The 21,628-nt window shown below is 53.0% G+C and overlaps 1 protein-coding gene and 1 long non-coding RNA gene across 2 annotated transcripts in view; one reads left to right on the top strand and one right to left on the bottom strand.

Moving 5' to 3' along the window:
* Positions 1–21,628, top strand: part of OLFML2A (olfactomedin like 2A) — a 27,061-nt gene extending 5,433 nt beyond the window's left edge. Inside the window, exons 2-8 of the mRNA XM_059410834.1 lie at positions 2,345–2,608; positions 8,233–8,340; positions 9,870–10,079; positions 11,926–12,175; positions 14,356–14,586; positions 16,620–16,805; positions 17,252–21,628. Of these exons, the coding sequence (XP_059266817.1) occupies positions 2,345–2,608; positions 8,233–8,340; positions 9,870–10,079; positions 11,926–12,175; positions 14,356–14,586; positions 16,620–16,805; positions 17,252–17,856 (1,854 nt within the window). The 3' untranslated portion in view covers positions 17,857–21,628. The remainder of the gene's footprint in view (positions 1–2,344; positions 2,609–8,232; positions 8,341–9,869; positions 10,080–11,925; positions 12,176–14,355; positions 14,587–16,619; positions 16,806–17,251) is intronic.
* Positions 2,461–20,424, bottom strand: LOC132024430 (uncharacterized). Its single transcript, XR_009406242.1, has 3 exons — positions 20,336–20,424; positions 2,881–2,943; positions 2,461–2,550 (listed from the first exon to the last, which is right to left on the bottom strand). It is a non-coding gene; the product is annotated as an uncharacterized LOC132024430 (long non-coding RNA).

The raw sequence follows: 21,628 nt of genomic DNA, 5'->3' as shown, positions 1-21,628 counted from the left end.
TGTGGCTCAGTGGGTTAAAGCCTCTGCCTTTGGCTCAGGTCATGATCTCAGGGTCCTGGGATCGAGCCCCGCATCGGGCTCTCTGCTCAGCTCAGAGAGGAAGGGAGCCTGCTTCCCTTCCTCTCTCTATGCCTGCCTCTCTGCCTACTTGTGATCTCTGTCTGTCAAATAAATAAAATCTTAGAAAAAGAAAGAAAGAAAGAAAGAAAGGGAATACCTATGGCCCTTCCCCAGAGGGCTCTGGGCCACTTGTGGGTGCTGGGATTGGCAGAAAGCCCAAAGGAGCCACAAACTCACCTATTCAGAGAGAACTGAATAGCCATGAGGCCTGGGGGGTCTGTTGCTTGAGCCACAAAGAGCTGTGTCCCAAGAGCCTGGAGCCCAGAGTGGCCTGTAGGCTGGCTGAGCCAGCCCAGGGAGTGGCAGGAAAAGGTTGAGTTGCCCACCATCTCACAGCTGCTAACTCGGATGGTAATAGGTATAATAAACTTCAGATGGTAATAGGTATAATAAAGAAAACAAAGCCACTAGATAAGGGGACAAAGAGTAAGGACAGGCGGGTAGTCTGGAAAGTCTTCTCAGAGGAGGTGATGGGTAAGTAACATGAGGGAATGGGCCAATGGAGTATCAGGGGGTAAGGGTTTCAGGACGAGGGTCCCAAAGCTGCAAAGGTCCTGTGGCTAGAGTGGAGGGACCCAAAGGAAGGAAAGGGCACCAAGACAAGGGGTTGTGGAGAGGCTATCAGCTCTCATAGGCCTTCTTTCCCAGTGTCGTGCAACCATCAACACTACTTAGTTCCAGAACATTGTCATCACTCCACAAGGAAACCCCTGTGCCCGTTAAACGGTCACTCCCCATTTTCCCCCTCCCAAGTCCTGGCAGCCATTAATCTGCCTTCTGTCTGTGGGTCCGCCTCCTCTGGATGCCAATAAATGGAATCATCCAACAGGTGGCCTTTTATGGCTGGCTTCTGTCGCTTGGCATCAGGTGGTCAAGGTTCATCCCTGTTGTAGCAGGTGTCTGTACTTTTTATGGCTCAGTAATATTCCATCGTATGGAGAGACCAGCTTTCCTTTCTCCATCAGCTGATAGACATTTGGACTGGTTCCACCTTGTGACTATTGTGAATCACGCTGCTATGAATATCTGTATAGGAGTTTTTGTTTCAACACCTGTCTTCAGTTCTTTGGAGAATAATTCTGCCTAGCAGTAGAATTATTAGGTCCTACCATAATTGGTAATTCTATGGGTTTTTAAAGATTTTTTTTTAAAGATTTTATTTATTTACTTGAGAGAGACAGTGAGAGAGAGCATGAACGAGGAGAAGGTCAGAGAGAGAAGCAGACTCCCCATGGAGCTGGGAGTCCGATGCGGGACTCGATCCCAGGACTCCAGGATCATGACCTGAGCCGAAGGCAGTCGTCCAACCAACTGAGCCACCCAGGCGTCCCTTTTTAAAGATTTTTTGAAAAGATTTTATTTCTCAGGGGGGAGACAAGCCATAAGAGACTCTTAATCTCACAAAACAAACTGAGGGCTGTTGGGGGGTAAGGGGTGGGGATAGGGTGGTTGGGTTATGGGCATTGGGGAGGGTATGTGCTATGGTGAGTGCTGTGAAGTGTGTAAGCCTGATGATTCACAGACCTGTACCCCTGGGGCTAATAATACATTATATGTTAATAAAAATAATAAAAAACCAAAGATTTTATTTCTTTAGTTGATAGGGAGAGAGAGCATGAGTGGGGGGAGCGGTGCAGAGGGAGAGGGAGAAGCAGACTCCCCACTGAGCAGGAAGCTGGATGTGGAACTCGATCCCAGGACCCCGGGATCATGACCTGAGTTGAGAGCAGACATGTAACTGACTGAGCCACCCAGGTGCCCCCAAGATTTTTTTTTTTTTAAGTAAGCCCTATGCCCAATGTGGAGCTTGAACTCATAACCCTGAGATGAAGAGTCGGATCCTCTTATCATCTGAGCCAGCCAGGTATCTCTGAAATATTTTTTAAAAAGTCCCTACACCCAATAGTGGGACTCAAACTCACAACCCCAAGATCAAGAGTTGCACACTCTGATTGAGCCAGCCAGGCCACCCCAATTCTGCACTTAACATACTGAGGAACAGCCAAACTATTTTCAAGGCAACTATTCATATTTTCAGGTATTCTTACCTTAAGGCTACTGGGCTCTGTTTCCTCCAAAGGGCTACTAGCTCCTCTGCTACCTGCAACCCTGCCCACAAAGGCGGGGTGGGGGGGCACGGGTTCTGCTGCCTGTCCCCACTGGCCCCTCCTCTCTTCCTCTCCAGCAAGCACTGGCCTTCAGCTCACCTGAGCCCCTCTTGTAGGTGTTTGGTGACATGGACCAGGTGCGTATGACCTCGGAGGGCTCCGACTGCCGCTGCAAGTGCATCATGAGGCCGCTGAGCAAGGACGCGTGCCGCCGAGTGCGCAGCGGGCAGGCGCGGGTGGAGGACTACTATACGGTGGAGACGGTGAGCTCGGGGACCGACTGCCGCTGCTCCTGCACGGCGCCGCCCTCCTCGCTCAACCCCTGCGAGAACGAGTGGAAGATGGAGAAGCTCAAGAAGCAGGCCCCGGAGCTCCTCAAGGTAGGCTTTCTGGGGGAGGGGAGGAAGGGAACACCTCCCGGAGGAGATCCTAGCACGGGCTGGTGCCAGGCTGTCCTTCCAGTGGAAAATCCACACCCTGGGGAGGCGCTGTCATTATCCCATTTCGCAGGTGGGGAAACAGAGGCTCCTGCGGGGAAGCCACATCTTGCTCGGACTATTCGCCAGTAAATGGTGGAGGCGGCGTTCTTCCGCTAGCTCACCATGCTCTAGCGTATCTGCAAAATACAGGTTTCTGTTCAGAGAGCACCTACCACCAACCAGGCAGGCACTAGTTCTGGGGATATAGGAGGAAACCAGACAAAGTCCATGCCTTCCTGTGTGGGAGACAGAAAAGAAGCAAACACAGAATATTTTATCATCCAGTTTAGTGTTCTGTATTTTACCCAAACCTGTTCATCTGTCAGCACCCCAATACAGTATTTTAAATTTTGTAGCATTTTATTGTTTTTAATGTAATAAGAACATGTCCCCTGTGCAAGCCCCACCTGCATGCCAGATGTTGTGCTAAGCTCTTTTTACGCATGTTTTCCTCTAAATTCTCAAACCATTCTGGGACATGTGGGATCACTGTGCTCGTTTCATAGGCAAGAAAACTGAGGTCTAGAGAAGTTAGGTAACTGGCCCAAACTCTCACCTAATGGCACGTAGCCTTGGATCTATGCCATACTTTCAAGTGAATTTTATGCTTACCTTCCCCCGCCAGCCACCAGCATGGGCAGATCAGAAAGAAGCACCACCTCTGGGGAGCACAGCTCCCCATGCAGGCCATCTGCAGGGCCATCTGCAGGGCCCATGCTTGAATAGACACATGTAGCCTATGTCACTGTTCCCACAGCGAGCCAGGCACTTTCACACCATTCATAACACGCCCAGCTCAGTGCTTGGTGGGTCTGGGATTTGAACCACATCCTGCTGTATCCAAAGCATGTGTTCTAAACCACTTTTCTCCTGTCTTTCTTTCTGTAATGGACTAGATAGTTTTGGTGTCTTTTGAAAGTACCTTCTTCTTGTATAATTTCTTCTAAACATATGAGCATCTGCTTTGCCTTTTTTGGTATCAAGAACTGTGAAATTGACTGAGATGTTACCCTACTTGTAAGCTAACAACTTGGCAGCCAATTTCATGGATGCTGGCAGAAGACACAAGCCTCCCTGGGTCAGAGACAAAGGACTTTATTACTCACAGCAGCCAGAGAATCTACATTTTCTTGAGCTAATTCTCCCAGCTCCAGTTCCCATGGGATGACTCAGTGAAGACCTGCACACACACTGGGGTATTTTCCAGGAGCAGAGCCCCAAGCTTAGAGAATCCAAATTTTTTTTACAATGGGCACTGAGCATGCCTTCCCTACTCTCGAGGGAAACGTTCTCTCTGTGTTCTGAGGCTGTTGCCTATACAAAAGATGTCCTAGAACAAAAATGCTCAATGCCTCTGTATGCAAGACATGTGAAAAATTGTCTTCAACATTTGGCTAAAAATGTTTCCTTTCTTTTTTTTTTTTCCTTTTTTTTTTTTTTTAAGATTTTTAAAAATTTATTCGACAGAGAGAGAGCACAAGCAGGCAGAGCAGCAGGCAGAGGGAAAGGGCGATGCAGGGCCCTATCCCTGGCCCTGGGATCATGACCCGAGGCCAAAGGCAGATGCTTAACCAACTGGGCCACCCAGGCACCCCTAAAAATGTCTTCTTTAAATTTAACATCTGACGTTAAATTTAAAGAAGACATTTTTATTTTTGTAACAACTAACTGGATACCAAAGCTCTTAAAGTTGGTGTAGGGTTGAATTTTAGGCCAAGTTCCCTCTTAACTTGTCAGAACCTGGACCCCACTATCTCTCTGGGGCCTCGCTAGGGCCCTGCAAACTCCAGGCGCTGAGGCCATAGATCAATCTTGAGCTGTAGGAACAAATCCAACTTCTGCTCAAGTCCACCTCTCAATAACTAAATTGTAAGCATACTTTACACAGGAATATGCAAACTCTTTTCATAAATTCTGGCTAATTTCATCCTTACTACAATCCTTTGGCAAGGGAACTTACTGTTCCAGCTTTACTTGTGGAGGAATCTGAGGCCCAGAGAGGGCTAGTGACTTGCCTAAGATCTCACAACAAGAAACTGGTAGCATTGGGATTTGAGCTCAGGCATTCTCTGCTGTGTCCCCTTGCCCATGGAAGGGGTCCCTAGGCAGCTCTTAGCCTGGAGCCCATTGTTCCTTGGGTCTTTTCAATGCACAGAAGCCATGGTGATATTCATTCAGCCTTATAGGACTGGAGTGGGGTAGTGGAGGGATTGACTCATCAGGTGGTGGTATAGGAGGAAGAGAAGATATGACTGGGGCAGGTACCCGAGAACCCCAAAAGGAGAAGGGGGCAGAGGCAGTATGAGACAGGGCTGAGGCCCCTCCCACTAGATTTGGCTCCTCCTCCCTCAGCAGGAGGCCGTCTATGGGAAGCCCTCCAGGAGAGAAGGTTAAGGGAAGCCCATGGAGGAGGGCGCACACACCCATGCTACACCTTTCCCTTGTTTCTACCCCAGCTCTTTCCCTCAAGCTAAGAACTCCAGCTTTGGAGTGATTTGGTCTTGATAACATGACTGTGAGTAGAATGGAGAAGATTCTAGATTCCCCTTCTTGGGGAGGTTGGTGGCACGTGCATGCTTTTCACCTCTTTACTCCTTTTCCTTCTGGACATGAACTAGACATGGCCGCATCCTTGAGGAATCTCCGATCTCTTGGGGACACAGTTCCTAACTCCGAAGATTGGTCACTGATGCTGGGCCAAGGGATGTCTCAGGGACTGTGGGAACCCAGAGGAGGAGATAATATTAGAGCGGGGCTTTGAGGGATGAGTAGGAGTCCCTCAGGCAGAGAAGAAAGGAGGACATTATTGGTGAGAGTAAGGGGAGTGGATGTGGCCCAGGATGGCTCCCTCCCCTCTCTCTGCTCCGGCCCTACTAGTTGCTTGCCAATTCCTCTAATATAGGGCTTCTCGAACTATCTGTGGTGAAAGACTAATTTTTTATAAATAAGAACCAGTACTTTGGGAAAATGCCATAAAAATGAATTATTAGAAAAACGAGGCAAAAGCAGACATGCAAAATACAAGTCCACTGTTTTACTGTTAGAGTCAACACATAAAAATTTCTCTGTCGGGCGCCTGGGTGGCTCAGTCATTTAAGCGTCTGCCTTCAGCTCAGGTCATGATCCGGGGGTCTTGGGATGGATCCCTGAGTAGGGCTGCCCGCTCAGTGGGGAGTCTGCTTCTCCCTCTCCCTGTCTTCCCTGCTCATGCTCTCTCTCTCTCTCTCTTAAGTAAATAAATAAATAAATAAAATCTTTTTTTAAAAAAGTCTCTGTCAAAGCATCTGAAAAAGTCTAAAAAGTCTAAAAGTCTACTTTCACTTTTTGCAATTATTTTTATCACAGATGAGTAACCTGTAGCTTGGAGCGGTGCTGGTCTGCGGCCCGCACTTTGAGTAGCGTGGCCCAAACACACCATGTCTCTTCTCACCTGCAGCTCTTTGCATAAACTATTCCCTTGGCCTGCAATGCTCTTCTCCTGCCATCTTTGCCTAATCTGTGTTGTTACTGCAGAGCTCTGCTCCAACATAACTCCCTGCTGGCGTAGTTTACTAATCTGCATCTGCTCCTCAACAAAGTCATGATCTGGGTACCTCTCGGCTACTCTCTGTTCTTTCACAGCCAGCGAAGGACCCTGAAGGCTTCTGTCTGTCTTACTCCTCACTATCCGTAGTGCCCAGCCCAGAGGCAACATTTGCTGAGGTCAAAGAGGGTGCAGGGGCAGACCATGGGGGGCTCGAATGCCAGGCTTAGGAAGTGCAGGGTCACGCACGAGCAATGGGGAGCCATGATAAGTTATCTAGCAAAGGAGAGACCCAGAGTCAAGTCAAACCTGTGCTTTGGAAAGCTGGTTTTGGTGGCCACGAAGGGAGCAGAGTGAAGCCGGGAGGATCCGCTCTAGCCCCCATGATTGTTGATAGCCATGAAGCCCTTGCTGTGTCCCCACTCTGTGCTGAGCTGTCCACACTACTGCTCCTTACCACAGCCCTACGCACTCGTTTCACCGAGAAGGAAGCTGAAGCACATAGGAGTCTACGTGCATGGTTTTCCTACTGGGCTCCCCAGAGCCTGCGGGGTACAGAGTAAGTCTTCAGAGTCCGAGCAAGGTTCCAGGGGAGCAGACAAGACTCAAGGTTCCTGCTTCCCTGAGACTTCTCCACTCCCTTTTTCCATTTTAGAGATTAATGTCTACTCCAAGAAAGGCTCTCTGGCTTAAAACAGCTTGAACACCCCTGGGAGAGTGGGAGTCAAACTGTTTTGGAAACAGCTGGCCCGGGGCCAGACAGGAGCGCTGGGCTGCTCAAACCCCAGGCCATGCTGGCGGGGGTGGGGGTGGGTGGCGCATGCTAGAGGGTAGGAGGAACTGCCCTTCTCAAGAAGCCAGGGTAAGCTGATTTCCCAGCCAGCCCCTTGTGCCATGGTTTCCTTGACCCTCCTGGCATCTTGGCCATCTGGAGAGAAGGTTCCATTCTCATGAACCATGATGAGAATGGAAAGGGGGGGGGGCAGCTGCAGGGTGGTGGCTGGGGGCTGGGCCAGGAGGACACAGCATCTGCCACCCATCTATTTGTTATGCAAGCTCCTCCCCTTCTCCTGGCTTCAGCTTCCCCACCTGAACACAGGAAGGAACACAGTAAAGCATGATAGATAGGAAAGAGGTTTCTGTTTATACAATCTGGGTTCTGCAGCCGGCCCCATCTAACAACTGGGTGCTTTTGGACAAGTCACTTCACCTAAGCTGCAATTTCCCATTCTACAAGATGAAGATAAAATATGTCCAGACGAGCCAGCCTGGCTGTCTCAGTGGGTAGAGCACGCAACTCTTGGTCTCGTGAGGTTGTGAGTTCGAGCCCCACGTTAGGCATAGGGATTACTCTAAAAGAAATAGTTGTTTCGGTCCCTAGGTGCCGACTCTGAGGCAAGTGATTCGTGTTCCAGGGATTTATTATGAAAATGTTCCTAAGAGAAGCTGGTACAAATAGGGTGGGGTCTCAGGCCAGGCATCAGCCTTAGCCCCAGGGGGAGCTGGAGTGTGAATGACAGCTCAACTGTCCCCACTGGGGTTAGGGAGCTGGGCCTCTGGATGCCCACCCCTGTCAGACATTGCCGGAGGACTGCCCCAGCAGGATGTACTCTCCCAGGTAGTCTGGGGACACAGCATCTCCCTGAAGAGAGTCACAGATGCAGGCTGTTAAGAAGGAGGAACATGGAAGCCAGGTATGGGATCAGGTATGGATCCCAGGGCATCCAGACTGATCTCCTCCAGTGTCCACTACACACCTCGTGGAGTTGTCTTGAGGACACAGTAAAACAGCTCATTACAGCCCCTCACACAGCGCCTGCCACATCCTAAGTGCTCAAAAGATGGCATCTGTGGCTTTTCCCATGACGATTATCACCAAGCTGGGTCTAGTGGGTGCTGAGGGCCCACATAGGCCATTGCAAGTGGTGGGGCTCCTTTTGCAGCCTTTGTGCCTGATTCCTGGTCTCTGCCCTTGCCCTGACGCTCACCCTCTCCCGGGCAGCTCCAGTCCATGGTGGACCTCCTGGAGGGCACCTTGTACAGCATGGACCTGATGAAAGTGCACGCCTATGTCCACAAGGTGGCCTCCCAGATGAACACGCTGGAAGAGGTAAGGGCAGAGCTCTCCCCAGGAGCCAGGGCAGGTCAGCATGGGGCGGGGGAGGGCGCGGTTCGGAGGTGGGCGGGGGACAGGGGCTGTGTCAGAAGGGGCCCTGGCCATTCTGCCTTAACCTGCTGGCTGTTGAAAACTGGACTTCAGCAAGGTAGCTGGGAGAAGGAGAGGCAGGCCTCCAGGTCTAGACTTTGGAAAAGAGATCTGACTGGGGCTCACAGGCCTACAGGAGGCTGGAAGGCTGGCTGGTGAAACTGAGGCACCAGCTGATTGTCTGAAAGAGATGTGGAGGGGGCTGGCAGGAACTTGCCAAGCCCTCAGTTCACCAAGACCAGGACTCACACATGGCACAACTCCAAGGCCACTGGTCACATAGAATGCCACATAAAAGCACAGGACTGGCCAAGCCCACTGAGGCAGGGCTTAAGAGAGCATGGCTGGCCCAGGGCCCACCTGCATTGGAAGCAGAGATGCTGAGCATCTCCTGGTCAGTACAAATGAACTAGAGGTCTAGGCAGGTGGCCAGGACTGGCCCCTGAGGACAGCGACAGAGTTGGGCCATCATGGGGGTCCAGGCTGCAGGTTCAGGGTTTGCTGGCACGCATCTTTGCTGGCACAGCCGGGCCTCCGCCTGTTTCCTGCATCCGGCCCCTGCTGGGCTGCTGGGAGCCTGGGGACGTGCAGCTGCCAGGAGCGGGTGTGGGGGCTTCCTTTCCCAGCTTCCTTTCCAGAGGGAGGGGGCACCTGGGCATCCTGTGCCCCAGGGTGGGAGATTAACCCCTTACTCTCCCCAAATTTGGGGGTCACAGTGGCTTTAATTATCCAGAAAGTGTTTGGTGTGTGTGTCCTAGGGGATAGGCCCTTGCCAGCACAGGAGTAGGGTACCAGTTGCTGGATTTCCACGGTGCTCCAGTATTTTCTGTGCACCTAGGAGATGCTAGGCTCTCCTGTCGCTAGCTCTGCAATTAGCCCCCTTTGGCCCGTCCTCCTGTAATCTTAGGAAATGTTAACTCACTTCATGTAACCATGAGCCAGACGATCTGGAGAGTATGTCTGCTGCGGCTGGAACAAATCAGAAGTGATTTCCGTAGCCACAGAGAAATGATTTTTTAATTATCTTCTGTTTTGTATTATCTGTGCTTTGCTTCTGTTCACTAAGAGATAACTCAAAAAAAAAATTTTTTTTTTTTTTTTTTTTTTTTTTTTTGCTTATTGCTAAGTCTGGGTGGAGATGGAGAAAACAGCCTCGCCCAGGAGGGACCGGCTCCCTCTGCCCAAAGGAAAAACCTCACTCATTCACTTACTAAATAAGATTTTAATAATTACGTGGTCTCTCGGCAGCACGTGGTCTCTCAGCAGCACGTGGCCACGGGTGCCACCACCCTGCCCCTATCCCCTTGGGCCCCGCTCAAGAGACTGGGCCGCCAAGCGTGATGCCAGAAGCTGGGGTGTCCCCTCCAGGGTGGTGGGGGGCGGTGGCGGCTGTTAGAGGGGGCTAGAAAGACCCTGGAGTCCTGCCCCCGCAGAGCGTCAAGGTGAACCTGAGCCGGGAGAACGAGGTAGTCAAGGAGAGCATGCGTCACCTCAGCGAGCAGCTGAGCCGCTACGAGAATCACTCTGCCATCATGATGGGCATCAAGAAGGAACTGTCCAGCCTGGGCCTCCAGCTGCTGCAGAAGGACGCAGCCCCGGTCTCGGCCGCTGACCCCGCCCCTGGCCCTGCTAGCAAGGCTCAGGTGAGGCCGTGGCCCTGGTGATGGGGCCAGAAGGTGGGTGGGCTTGGGAACATGGCGTGCCAGGACCTCCGTCCCGACGGCCAGCTGGATGGAGGTTCGGGGTTCCAGGACGGGGCTGAGAGCACAGCTGGAGAGTCCCTGGCAGGGTGGGGGGCGGGGCTGCGGGCAGTGCAGCGAGCACTGTTGCTGAGAGGAAGGCATCTGGTGGCCTTCTGGTCCCCATTCCCAAACCAGCGGAGACAAAGGCATAGAGACGACCCTCCCTGCCTGGCCCTGGGCAACAAGGCTGGCTGCTGCAAGACCACTTCTAGCCTCCCCTAGTGTGGCTGGGTCAGGCCTGCTCAGGGTCGGGGGGCAATGTCTTGGGGACCCTGCAGACTGATACCACTTCACCAACCCAGTCTGGGATGCAGAATTCCTGCAGCAGACACCCAGACATTCCATATTCAAGCTCAGCACAGAGTGGGCAGGCACACGAGGCGGTGTCACCCAAGATCTATAAAACACCTTTATACATATTTGAAAAAGGCCCTCCTCCAGGCAGACAGTTGGTGAAAAGGCTGTCCCTCTGGGCAAATGAAGAGAAGCCCCCCGTAGGTGGGCAACTTGTCCAGTGGCTCCTTCCTATGATAGCTACACGTGAGGGGGTACAGACTCGATTTCAGTGCCATCCGTGCCCTGAAGGCCAGTCACCCTCGTGCAGGACACAGCTGCTCTGTTGCCCACAGCAGCCTCGTGTTTTAGAGTGGAGACTCCCAGCAGCCTCTAAATCTGACTTCTAAAGTCGAAACCTGACTTCCTCACAGACATGATCACATAGCCACCTGCAAGAAGGGGCAATCATGGCCTGTTGGACAGATAAGGAAGCGTAGGGTGAGGGCCCGTGGGGAGGTGGGGGGCTGTGCCGGGACTGGAACCCGTGGCTGTGTGACTGGCAAGGCCGCGCTCTTCCTCTCCACCTCCCGGCCCCCCTGTGCTGACATTGTGCTGATGGGGCCAACTGTGTCTGCGGCCAGGACCGCCTCGCTGCTGATAAAGCATGGAGGAAACCTGGTGCCTTGGCCCAGGGCAGGCTTCCTGCTCATTCCCGTGTCAAGTCCACGGGCGAGAATGAATGCTGTTCGGGCCATAGCACGGAAGGTCTAGAGACTGTACTTGCTGTATCTGCCGGAGATTCTGCCTAACTGTGGGCGATGTCACAGGGCCTTTGTTCTTGTGCCAAGCCAGCATTAGAAGCATGTAAGAGGAAGTGAGAATAAAATTTACAGAATGTTAGAAACTTCATGCGCTTAGGGAAATGGCCTTGGTGACCAACCATCCAAGTTGGCCTGGGACTAAAGGGTTTCCCAGGATGCAGGACTTTCAGTGCTGAAACTGGGAAAGTTCCAGGCACATAGAGATGGCTTGGTCACCCTGCCTTGGAGCCTGAAAACCTCGTCCCAGCCCACAAAGACCCATGAACAAGAGAGATAGGGATGGGAAGCTGATCTGGTGAGCAGCTCCCTCCTTTGAGAATTACCCATTATAATCTACCCCCTGGGGACGAGTACACAGTGGTTTGGAAATGGAACAGGAACGTAACCTATCAGGTTGGGCTTCTTTCAGCCAAGGAACTGGAGAGCTGACTGGGGAAACTGAGGCATACCCCAGTCATGGACGTAGCCACTATGGAAGGAAAGCACCTGAGACCTAAGGCCTAAAGCATCATGACCACTTCCAGCCCCCCCCCCCCCCCCAAACCCACCATCCCCCCCCCCCCCCCCCCCCCCCCGACAGACTGAGCCTCCATGACCTCCTGAACACCCTTTCCCCTCCCCCAAGTCTGAGATCTTCCCTTCTCGCTCAGGACACAGCCGGAGGGAAAGGGAAAGAAAACAGCAAATACGGCAACATTCAGAAGACCCTGGCAGACAGGGGCCTCACAAAACCTCCTAAGGAGAAGCTGCTGAAGGTGGAGAAGCTGAGGAAGGAGGGCGGCAAGGGCAGATTCCCCCAGCCCACAGCCAAGCCCCGGACCCTGGCCCAGCAGCAGGCTGTGATTCGAGGCATCACCTACTATAAGGCGGGCAGGAAGGAGGCAACCGAGGTCGTGGCCGGTGAGTTGGAGGAGAACTGGCCCTTGGGGGTGTGGGGGCCTGTTGCTGGGTGGCTGCACCCCAAGCAGGGGACCCGGTGTCTTCTCTACAAACTGCCCCAGATTTCAGGTCTGCTGGTTACCTATTGGTGTCTGTCGCTCAACCACACAATGCGACGGTACCCCTTGTGGGGTTGTTGGGGAGTTCATGATTCTATCAACGCAAAGGGCCGCGAGGTTCTTCTCCGGTATTTTCAGCGGTCTCTGCCCTCACTGGACTTTTCCTTCTTCATTTAGAGATTTGGCTGAAGGTCCACTATGTACGTGCTGTATCTCCCAGAGATTCCGCCTAACACAGACTTCACAGTCCAGTAGGAAAAAAGACCCATGAGCAGGCAGCAGCCACAGGTGGGGTGGGACTCTCCAGGGGCTGGAGCCAGGCCAGGTTCTGGGACATGTTCTGGAGCCTTCGGAGCACCTCTCATTTCCACAGAGGCCTTGGCAGGGATGCCTCCCACTTCCTATTTCTCCAAAGAGGAGCCCACAGACTCCTGTATTTTTTCTGTATTTTTTCATGGGGGATCACAGTGAAGGGCAACCAAGTAATTAACCAAAAAAAAACCCACAAGAGACAAAACTCCCAAGAGCACCCAAATTTCTGGGCCATCCCCACTGGTGTGGCTCCTGATTTTTCCTCTGGGACCCTCCCCAGATGCCTGCTCTCGTCTCGTGTCCCAGAGAGGTGACCCAAACCTGCTCGCCCACCCTGGGTCCGGTTGACCACCTCCTTCCATGAAGCCCTCTGCCCACCCCATGTCCAAGGGGCCAGGAGGTGGAAATGTGAGGGACCAGACTCCTTCAAGAGCCCCCCCTAAATTCTTGGCCTCTCAAGGCTCAGGGGCCTCTTTCCAGATCCCCCGGTGGCAGCTGCTGGCTCTGAGTCCTGCCAGCTCCACCTGCCCACAGTACAGAGCCTCTGACCCCTGGCTGGGCACTGCCCAAGAACAGCTGCAAACAGCTGGTTCTGCCAGCGAGGCCCGTGGGAACCAGGCCCTGGCCCTGGCCAGCTGCCAAAGCCAGGCCCCTCCAGAGGGTGTGCCCCATTCCCAAGAAACCCCAGGGGCTGCCGCACCATGGGACCGGTTAAACCCTATGCAAAGAGCAAGGCTGGCAGGGAGAGAAAATGAGGGAAGTCAGGTAATTGTCCCAGCGTCAAGGGACCTCAGCCCCGGGGGCCTCACCATCCCCTTTCCTTTGTCCCTGGCATCACAGTTTTCTGTGTACTTTCACACACACTGTTGGACTTGATCCAGGTGAGGAAACAAACAGAGAGGTGAAGAGACGGGCTCCAGGTTTCACAGCGAGTTGCTGGGACTGGAACCCAGGCCAGCAGACTGCCAAACCTGCCTGAGAGCCCTCCCCAGCTCTGTGCCCTGCAGTGGGGCATTGAATCTTCCTGTCGTCTTACCTAGACCCCATCCAGCCCAGCCCAGACAAGTGGGTAGGTCAGAGATGGCCCTCAACAGGCCCCGCGGGAGCTGAAAAAGTCATCCCTTCAGCAAAGGCCTTGGCCAGGGAGGGGGGGTTGGTCCAGAAACCCTGGCGATCAGAGGTAGGAGGTGAGTGAGGGGACAGAGAGATGGAGACCTGAGGGCCAGAGGTGATGGGGGGCTGACTGCATCTGTCCCTCCCTGCTTGAAGAGGCAAATGCTGTGCGAGAGGACCGATAGGCTGGGTTCCAGAGGAGAGGACCAGGAGAAAGTCTGTAAAACGGGAGCAAGGGTCTCTCCCTCCTAGAGTTGAATCTGGGGTGTGAAAGAATCGGGACAAAGTATCTGACACTTAGGAGGGAAGGGGGCTCATGTTTGGCACCTCATGCTTGCCAGGACCTGTGCAAATGTTGTATACCTTTTCCTCTAATCATAGCAAGAGCCTAACATGGTGGGCCTTACGACTGTCGTTTCATAGAAGAGGAGGCTGAGGCCCACCGAGGCAGGGGACTTGGCTGAGGTCACTCAGCTGGGGGGCTTGGAGCCGGTCTGTTGACCACCAAGCCTCCCCATCACCCTCTTTTTGAGGCCTTTCCCTCCTCAGGGCCTCCCCCATTCTCTCCGCCATGGCCCCAGACCTGGGAGCCAGGTGGGCCCCAGGAGGACCCTGGGTGGCAGCACAGGACGTGAGCACAGAGTCCTCTCTCCACAGACAACGCCCTCAAGAGTGCTTCCTGGCTAGAAGAGCTGCCGTCCAGGGCGGAGGGGAGGCCGCCGGAGCCCAACTCCGCAGAGCGTGATGAGGCTGAGCCCAGGGCCTCAGAGGGAGCAGACCTGGCCTCTGGCACTCTCAGTTCCGACCCTGCTACCACCCCTACCCCAACTCCCACCATCCGGCCCCAGCCCACCGAGCCACCTTCACACGCAGATGTCCCGAGCCAAGGTGAGTAAGCGTCACGGGGTCCGCAGACTACAGCCCATGCGCCAGACCCAGACTGCAGCCTGGTTTTGTCTGGCCCTTGAGCTAAGAACAGTTTTACATTTTGGACGGGTTGCAAGAAAAGAATACGGGTCTGGGAAGCTTAAAATCTTCACTGTCTGATCCTTTGTAAAAAGTGTGAGGATGGGGGGGCGCCTGGGTGGCTCAGTCAGTTAAGCAACTGCCTTTGGCTCCGGTCATGATCCTGGAGCCCCCAGATCAAGCCCCGCATCAGGCTCCCGCCTCGGTAGGGCATCTCCTTCTTCTTCCCCTGCTCGCTCTGTCTCTCTCGCTTGCTCTCTCTCTCTCTCTCTCTCAAATAAATAAATAAATAAAATCTTTAAAAAACGAAAGAAAGTTTGAGGACATTAATAATCAAGCAGGTAGTATTTTTTTCAAAGATTTTATTTATTTATTTGACACAGAGAGAAACACAGCGAGAGAGGGAACACAATCAGGGGGAGTGGGAGAGGGAGAAGCAGGTTTCCCGCAGAGCAGGGAGCCTGACATGGGACTCCATCCCAGGACCCTGCGATCATGACGCTTAAAGACTGAGCCATCCAGGTGCCCCCAACAGGTAGTATTTTAAACAAATCCTTCCTAACACGTCAGCTAGAATCCCATCATCAAATCCGGCAACTATTTTCACTTCTTTATCTTTTTATGTCTATGTTTGTAGCTTTGGCGTGTGTCTTTCAGTAGAAATCTTTCCCATTAAATCATCAAGCCCAGGGGCGCCTGGGTGGTTCAGTGGGTTAAAGCCTCTGCCTTCAGCTCAGGTCATGATCTCAGGGTCTTGGGATCAAGCCCCACATCGGGCTCTCTACTCAGCAGGGAGCCTGCCTCCCTTTCTCTCTCTCTGCCTGCTTCTCTGCCTACTTGTGATCTCTGTCTATCAAATAAATAAATAAGATCTTTAAAAAAATAATCATCTGGGACGCCTGGGTGGCTCAGTGGGTTGAGGCCTCTGCCTTCGGCTCAGGTCATGATCCCAGGGTCCTGGGATCCAGCCCCACATCTGGCTCTCTGCTCAGCAGGGAGCCTGCTTCCTCCCCTCTCTCTGCCTACCTCTCTGCCTACTTGTGATCTCTGTCTGTCAAAGAAATAAATAAAATCTTTAAAAAAAAAAATTATCAAGCTCGTCTTTCAGGAGGGCATCTTGCTACCTCCAGGTGTTGTTAAACCCATTCCCCACTTGGATCTGAGTGCATTCAGCTTCCAGGAAGCTTTCCTAAAGGGTCTGTCAGTGGTATGGACAGTAGCTGCCGCTTACCTGCCTCTCACCCCCAGCCCATTTCCAATGTCAGAAAACTGGAAATAATCTGAAGGCCTAACACCAAGGCGACTGGGGCACAGCTGTCTGGTGGCCTGGTAGAGCCTTGAAATCACATCATTAAAAGCCATTTAATGATGTGAGAAATTGCTCAGTGGAGGGAAAAAACAGGATACATAAAACTGTATATTCAGAAGAATCATGATTTTTTTAAAAGTACATCTGCATGACTGCATATGCAAAGGAAAAAAAGAAACAGAAGGAAACAAAACATGTTTAAAATTTTCTTTGGATAATGACATTTTTCATTATTTTTCTTTTCCTCATTCTCCTTTGCTGAATGTTCTGTTTTCTACATTGATCAGACATTGCTTTGATCATAAGGAAAGTGGGGAAAAGGCTGCAAATATGGGGCGCTTGGGTGGCTCACTCAGTTAAGTGTCTGCCTTTGGCTCAGGTCATGGTCTAGGGGTCCTGGGATCAAATCCTATATCAGGCTCCCTGCTCAGTGGGGAGCCTGCTTCTCCCTTTCTCTCTGCCCCTCTCCCTTCCTTGTGCTCTCTCTCAAGCAAATGAATAAAATCTTTAAAAAAAAAAAAAAAAGGTTGCAAACAAAATATCGGGAGGGGTTTAAAGTAAGACCCAGATGATGTTCCCAGGACTTGCTCTGGCTCCAGGGCCTTTGGGGCCGAGGACCTCATGCTGCACCCCTCACTCCCCACAGGCAGAGAGTTGAGCTGTGAGGGCACCCTGCGGGCTGTGGACCCCCCCGTGAGGCACAACAGCTACGGGCGCCACGAGGGAGCCTGGATGAAGGACCCCGCTGCGAAAGATGACAGGATCTATGTCACCAACTACTACTACGGGAACAGTTTGGTGGAGTTCCGCAACCTGGAAAACTTCAAGCAAGGTTGGAGAGCCGGGGATGGGACGCGGGCCGGGGGTGGGCGGCCTGAGAAGGGTCTCCCTTGGAGACTGGGCCCTCTTGTGCCTGTGCTTTCCCGTGGTCCAGACTCCCAGCCTGGCCTGCTGAAGCAGATCGGATGGGGAATGGCAGTCCAGACAAAAAGCCTGAGCAAAGGCCCTGAGACAAAGCCTAGGGGCTGTCTAAATCCTGGCTGTGCCATTCCATAACCCGGTGACCTTGAATCCTCTGATCCTGTTTCCTCCTTGGCAAAGGGGGATGCTAACAGTACCTGCCAACTCTTAGGGGGTGGGGGTTGGACCCGCAGGTGGTAAGATGATCAGCCCAGCTCCGAGCCCAGAGGCTGATCTGTATCCCCTGCTTGCTGGGGTACTCGGGACCCTGGGAGGCCCGGCCCTGCCCCGGTGTGAGCAGCTGCCTTGCACACACAGGCCGCTGGAGTAACGTGTACAAGCTGCCCTACAACTGGATCGGCACGGGCCACGTGGTGTACCAGGGCGCCTTCTACTACAACCGCGCCTTCACCAAGAACATCATCAAGTACGACCTGCGGCAACGCTTCGTGGCCTCCTGGGCGCTACTGCCCGACGTGGTCTACGAGGACACGACGCCCTGGAAGTGGCGCGGCCACTCAGACATCGACTTCGCCGTGGACGAGAGCGGCCTGTGGGTCATCTACCCCGCCGCGGATGACCACGACGAGGCCCAGTCCGAGGTGATCGTGCTGAGCCGCCTGGACCCCGGCGACCTGTCCACGCACCGGGAGACCACGTGGAGGACGCGGCTGCGGCGGAACTCCTACGGGAACTGCTTCCTGGTCTGCGGCATCCTGTACGCCGTGGACACCTACAACCGGAAGGAAGGCCAGGTGGCCTACGCCTTCGACACGCATACGGGCACCGATGCCCAGCCGCAGCTGCCCTTCCTCAACGAGCACGCCTTCACCACCCAGATCGACTACAACCCCAAGGAACGCGTGCTGTACGCCTGGGACAACGGCCACCAGCTCACCTACACCCTCCACTTCGTGGTCTGAGCCGGGACATGTGCTCACAGGAGAGGCGTGGCCATGGTTGTGGGCGTGGCCGTGGGCGTGGCTCCCCCACAGCAGCTCCTGCAGGGGGTTCCACCAGCAAATATTTATCCCGGTCCAGGCCCCGCGCAGGTGCTGGGCACGTGGGGCAGCCAGGATAAAGCTTCCTTGGCACCCGGTGGATTAATAATCCCTTCTCCATGCAGACCACTATGCCAAGAGCTTCACATGCACAAACCCATTCATTCCTCCCAGTAGCACCCTCAGAGGTAGGGATAATTAAGCCCGTTTCACAGATGAGGACACTGAGGCACAGAGACCATGTCCCTTGCCTAAATAGCCTCAGCTTGGATCAGGCAGGCCAAACCCTCCCAACAGTCCTTTGTTACAGAGAAGGAGACCTGACCATGTTTCCCTACACCTCCGGGCCTCTCCCTGCCCCTCTAGTTTCTCTTGTTCTCTCAATTCTGTCTCCCTTCCCCGGGACCATTCAAAAGCAGAGGCCTCAGGGACCTCCGCATGAGTGTTGTTGGAGGCCCCCAAGCGTGTACCACCCCACGCCCCCGTTCTGGGTGAATTGCTGGTGGCCCTGGGCTTTAGGTCCCTTGGCTAATGTCCCTGCTCCTTGCCTTTGGCCACCCCCCACCCCACCTCACCCTCTGTCCAACCACATTCCAAACCTCCATGGTCACCCAGCCACCGAGCAGAAACCGCACCCCGAGGAAAAATACCGGCCCCTGTTCCAAGTTCCCCTCCCTCTGCATTCATGTTTATTTTCTCGTATTCCTCCTCAGTGCTGTCATTTGTTTCTGCAGCAGCAGCTGAGAAGGCCGCGGGCAGCTGCCTGCCAGCCCCGACTCTACCAGGGTGGGAGGCTGGGCCAGGCCCCGGGGCTCCCTCTCCACGCTGAGTGCTGGCTTTGGCCACATACCCGGGCCACACGACCTCTCCTCAGCAACTCCCAGAGCCCTGGGGCTTGGGGTCCATGTTGGCCTTTCCTTCTGGACCTTGGAACCCACAACCTATATGTACTCAGGGATACCTCCAGGTCTGCCATGAGCAAGACCCTAGACCCAGGGCTGGGGTGGTGCCAGGACAGAACAGAACAGATTGCCTCTTCCTTGTCAGTCCCCACCCAGTCATTTGGTGGAATGGCCCGGCAGGGTTTTTTTTGTTTTGTTTTGTTTTGCGGAATCGGGGGGATTGCTGGGGAGACTGAGATCTGAACAGTTGGGTCCAGGGGAGGCATTGGACCTTACGGTTGCACAGAAGTCCTAGAGGGTGGATGCTGGGAAGGAAGAAGAAGCCGGAGTATGGACTGGGGTTTTCCAGGTTTCAGAGTTACTGGTGCCAGGACCACCCTGAGCCCAGGCCTTGGGGCTGAGGATGCACAGGCGGGCTGTCTCTGCTGGCACTGCTGGTGGCTCCCCGAGCCTCAGACCCAGACAGCCCACTGGACATAGACCTTCAAGCCAACTCCCTGTTTCCCCAAAGGAGAAAGAAGCCCAGAGAGGTTTAGAGAGTAGCTTGGGGCCACACTGGGCAACAGGACACAACTGATCTTCCAGAAGGGCTTTGTGTATTTCCTTTATTCTTCTGGCTTAGAGGCCACTCTGCCTGGGAAGGCCATAGACCCCCGAGCACCCAGTCCAGCCTTTGAGATATTGACTGCTGATCCCTACACCACCCGCTGAGCCTGCTCCCCCTCAATCTGTGCCCATGCCAGCTCCTGCGTATCTGTATATTTGAACGCTCAGCTGCCATGTTAGAAAATTTAGCCACACACCCAAGAGTAATAGGGAAAAGCATTTTGTGCAGAAGACATTTCTTTCAGGCATCATCAGGTGATGTTTTGTTTAAGCTGTAATTCACTCCTGAAATAAAGGGGAGTGGTGATAGGGAGCCAAGCAAGGCCTGACTCATAGTGGTGGACACATCCAGCCTCCCCCACCCAACGCCAGTGGCCTCCACTAAACAGTTCCTTCAGGGGGCTGCGTTTCCCTTGGCCCTGGGTGTGGGTTTTACAAGACTGTGTCTTTCATGATATCACAGCCTAACCATGCGAGCAGTGTTCAGACTCCTCTTGCTCATTAGTCTAGAAAAAGGGAAAGTTAAAAAGGACAGGATTTGGGAAAACGAAAGGACAAGCAAGATCGTTTTCAGGGGAAGGCGATGCTGCCTGCAGCCTCCAAACCTTCCCAAAGCCCCTTCTGTTTTCAGGCCTGAGTGGGGGGGGGGGGGGGTGTTTATTTTCCTCACTTTATAGATAATTGAACTGGAAGCCAGACATGGGCCATTTGTCATGAAAGCAGTTAAGTGGGGAGCCGAGTCTCAAAACCAGGTCATCTAACCATCACCACTGACTGAGTGTTGGGTAGGCCAAGCCTGCCAGGTGCGTATTCTTGCATCATTGCAACAGGGAAGGTCTATACTCGGAATGCGCCCATTTTATAGATGAAGAAACTGAGGTGAAGGGACTTACCCAAGGTCACACAGCAACTTAGTCTGTGGCAGATCGGGTTTCAGGGCTCGTCGGTCCATGTTGTTTGCCAACTGCATGGCACTCCAGGGGCAGCTCGGGAAGTGTAACCAGGCCACAAACTGCATCCACAAAGGACACCCAAGAAGGAGATTGGGGTCAGCTTGTAAAGAACCTTGAATGCCAAGCTAAGGACTGCCTCCAATCACATTTGGAACAAAGTCAAGTGTAAGGTAACAGAGAGAAAATAATTCTAAGACAATTGGAATTGATTTCATTGTTGATGGGAGCCAGGGACAGGTTTTTGTCATGGACTTCATTGCATTTGGCCACAGGTACTTCAAGTAAGAAAGGACCTGGACTGGGGAGGGCCAGGGTTTCTTTCCGACCTTTGATGTGAAGGCAAAGGAAACTGTCTCTGGTGTTCTGAACACATGAAGGGGCTTCAATTGTCACCTTACCCCCTAGAGATTTCTAGCTCTTGACATTTAATTTGCTCTGTCTGTGGAGGAGAGAAGGGGGCTTTGCCTTGGGAGCAGCCCAAGGTTTTCCTGGGAATCATGTGAATGTTCCTGAAAACCTCTATGCTCCAAAGCATCATCTTCTCCTTGACGGCATTGGAAACCACTCTGGTGACAGGAGCACACAGCACCGGACAGCTGTCAGGGAGTAGGAGGTAGGGAGACCTGGGTTGGGAATCTGGCTCTGCCTCTTTCATGCTGCATGCTTGAGCAGGGTAGGGACTGACAGAGGGGACAGATGTCAACTCCATTTTGTGGCTGAAGACCTGCAGCTTAGGGAAGACTGAGGGCAGCTGAGGACCCAAGCAGCACCCTCCTAGAGCCAGAAGGCGCCTAGCACACGTTCTCACTGATGCACCCAGGAACCCCCAAGGTTGGCATTACTTTCCCCCCTGACAGGTTATGAACCTCAAGTTCAGAGAGGTTAAGCGACCTGCTCAGGGTCCTGAATCTAGCAAGTAGTAGAGTCAAGATTTGAACCAGGTCTGTTTCTATACCAAAGCCCCAAACTCACTGTTAGGAATCTTGTAACGAGTCGTGTTTTCTCTTTTGCTTTGGCCGCTGAGAACCTCAAAGTCAAATTTGAGATTACTTTTAATAATTGTACTGAGTCACCACCTGGACTCTGACTTCATTCTAGCTTTCTGCTTTAACTTTTACCCTGATCTGTTTATTTTTACTCTATTGTATTTTATCTATGTTTGTAAGTTGCCACAATACCTTTTTTTGCAACAAGGTGGCATATACCTAAATAAATACATGATCAAAAACTCCA

The sequence above is a fragment of the Mustela nigripes genome, chromosome 9, assembly GCF_022355385.1.
Source record: "Mustela nigripes isolate SB6536 chromosome 9, MUSNIG.SB6536, whole genome shotgun sequence".
NCBI classification, from domain to species: Eukaryota; Metazoa; Chordata; class Mammalia; order Carnivora; family Mustelidae; genus Mustela; species Mustela nigripes.
This window is presented reverse-complemented; position numbering and strand designations above follow the sequence as displayed.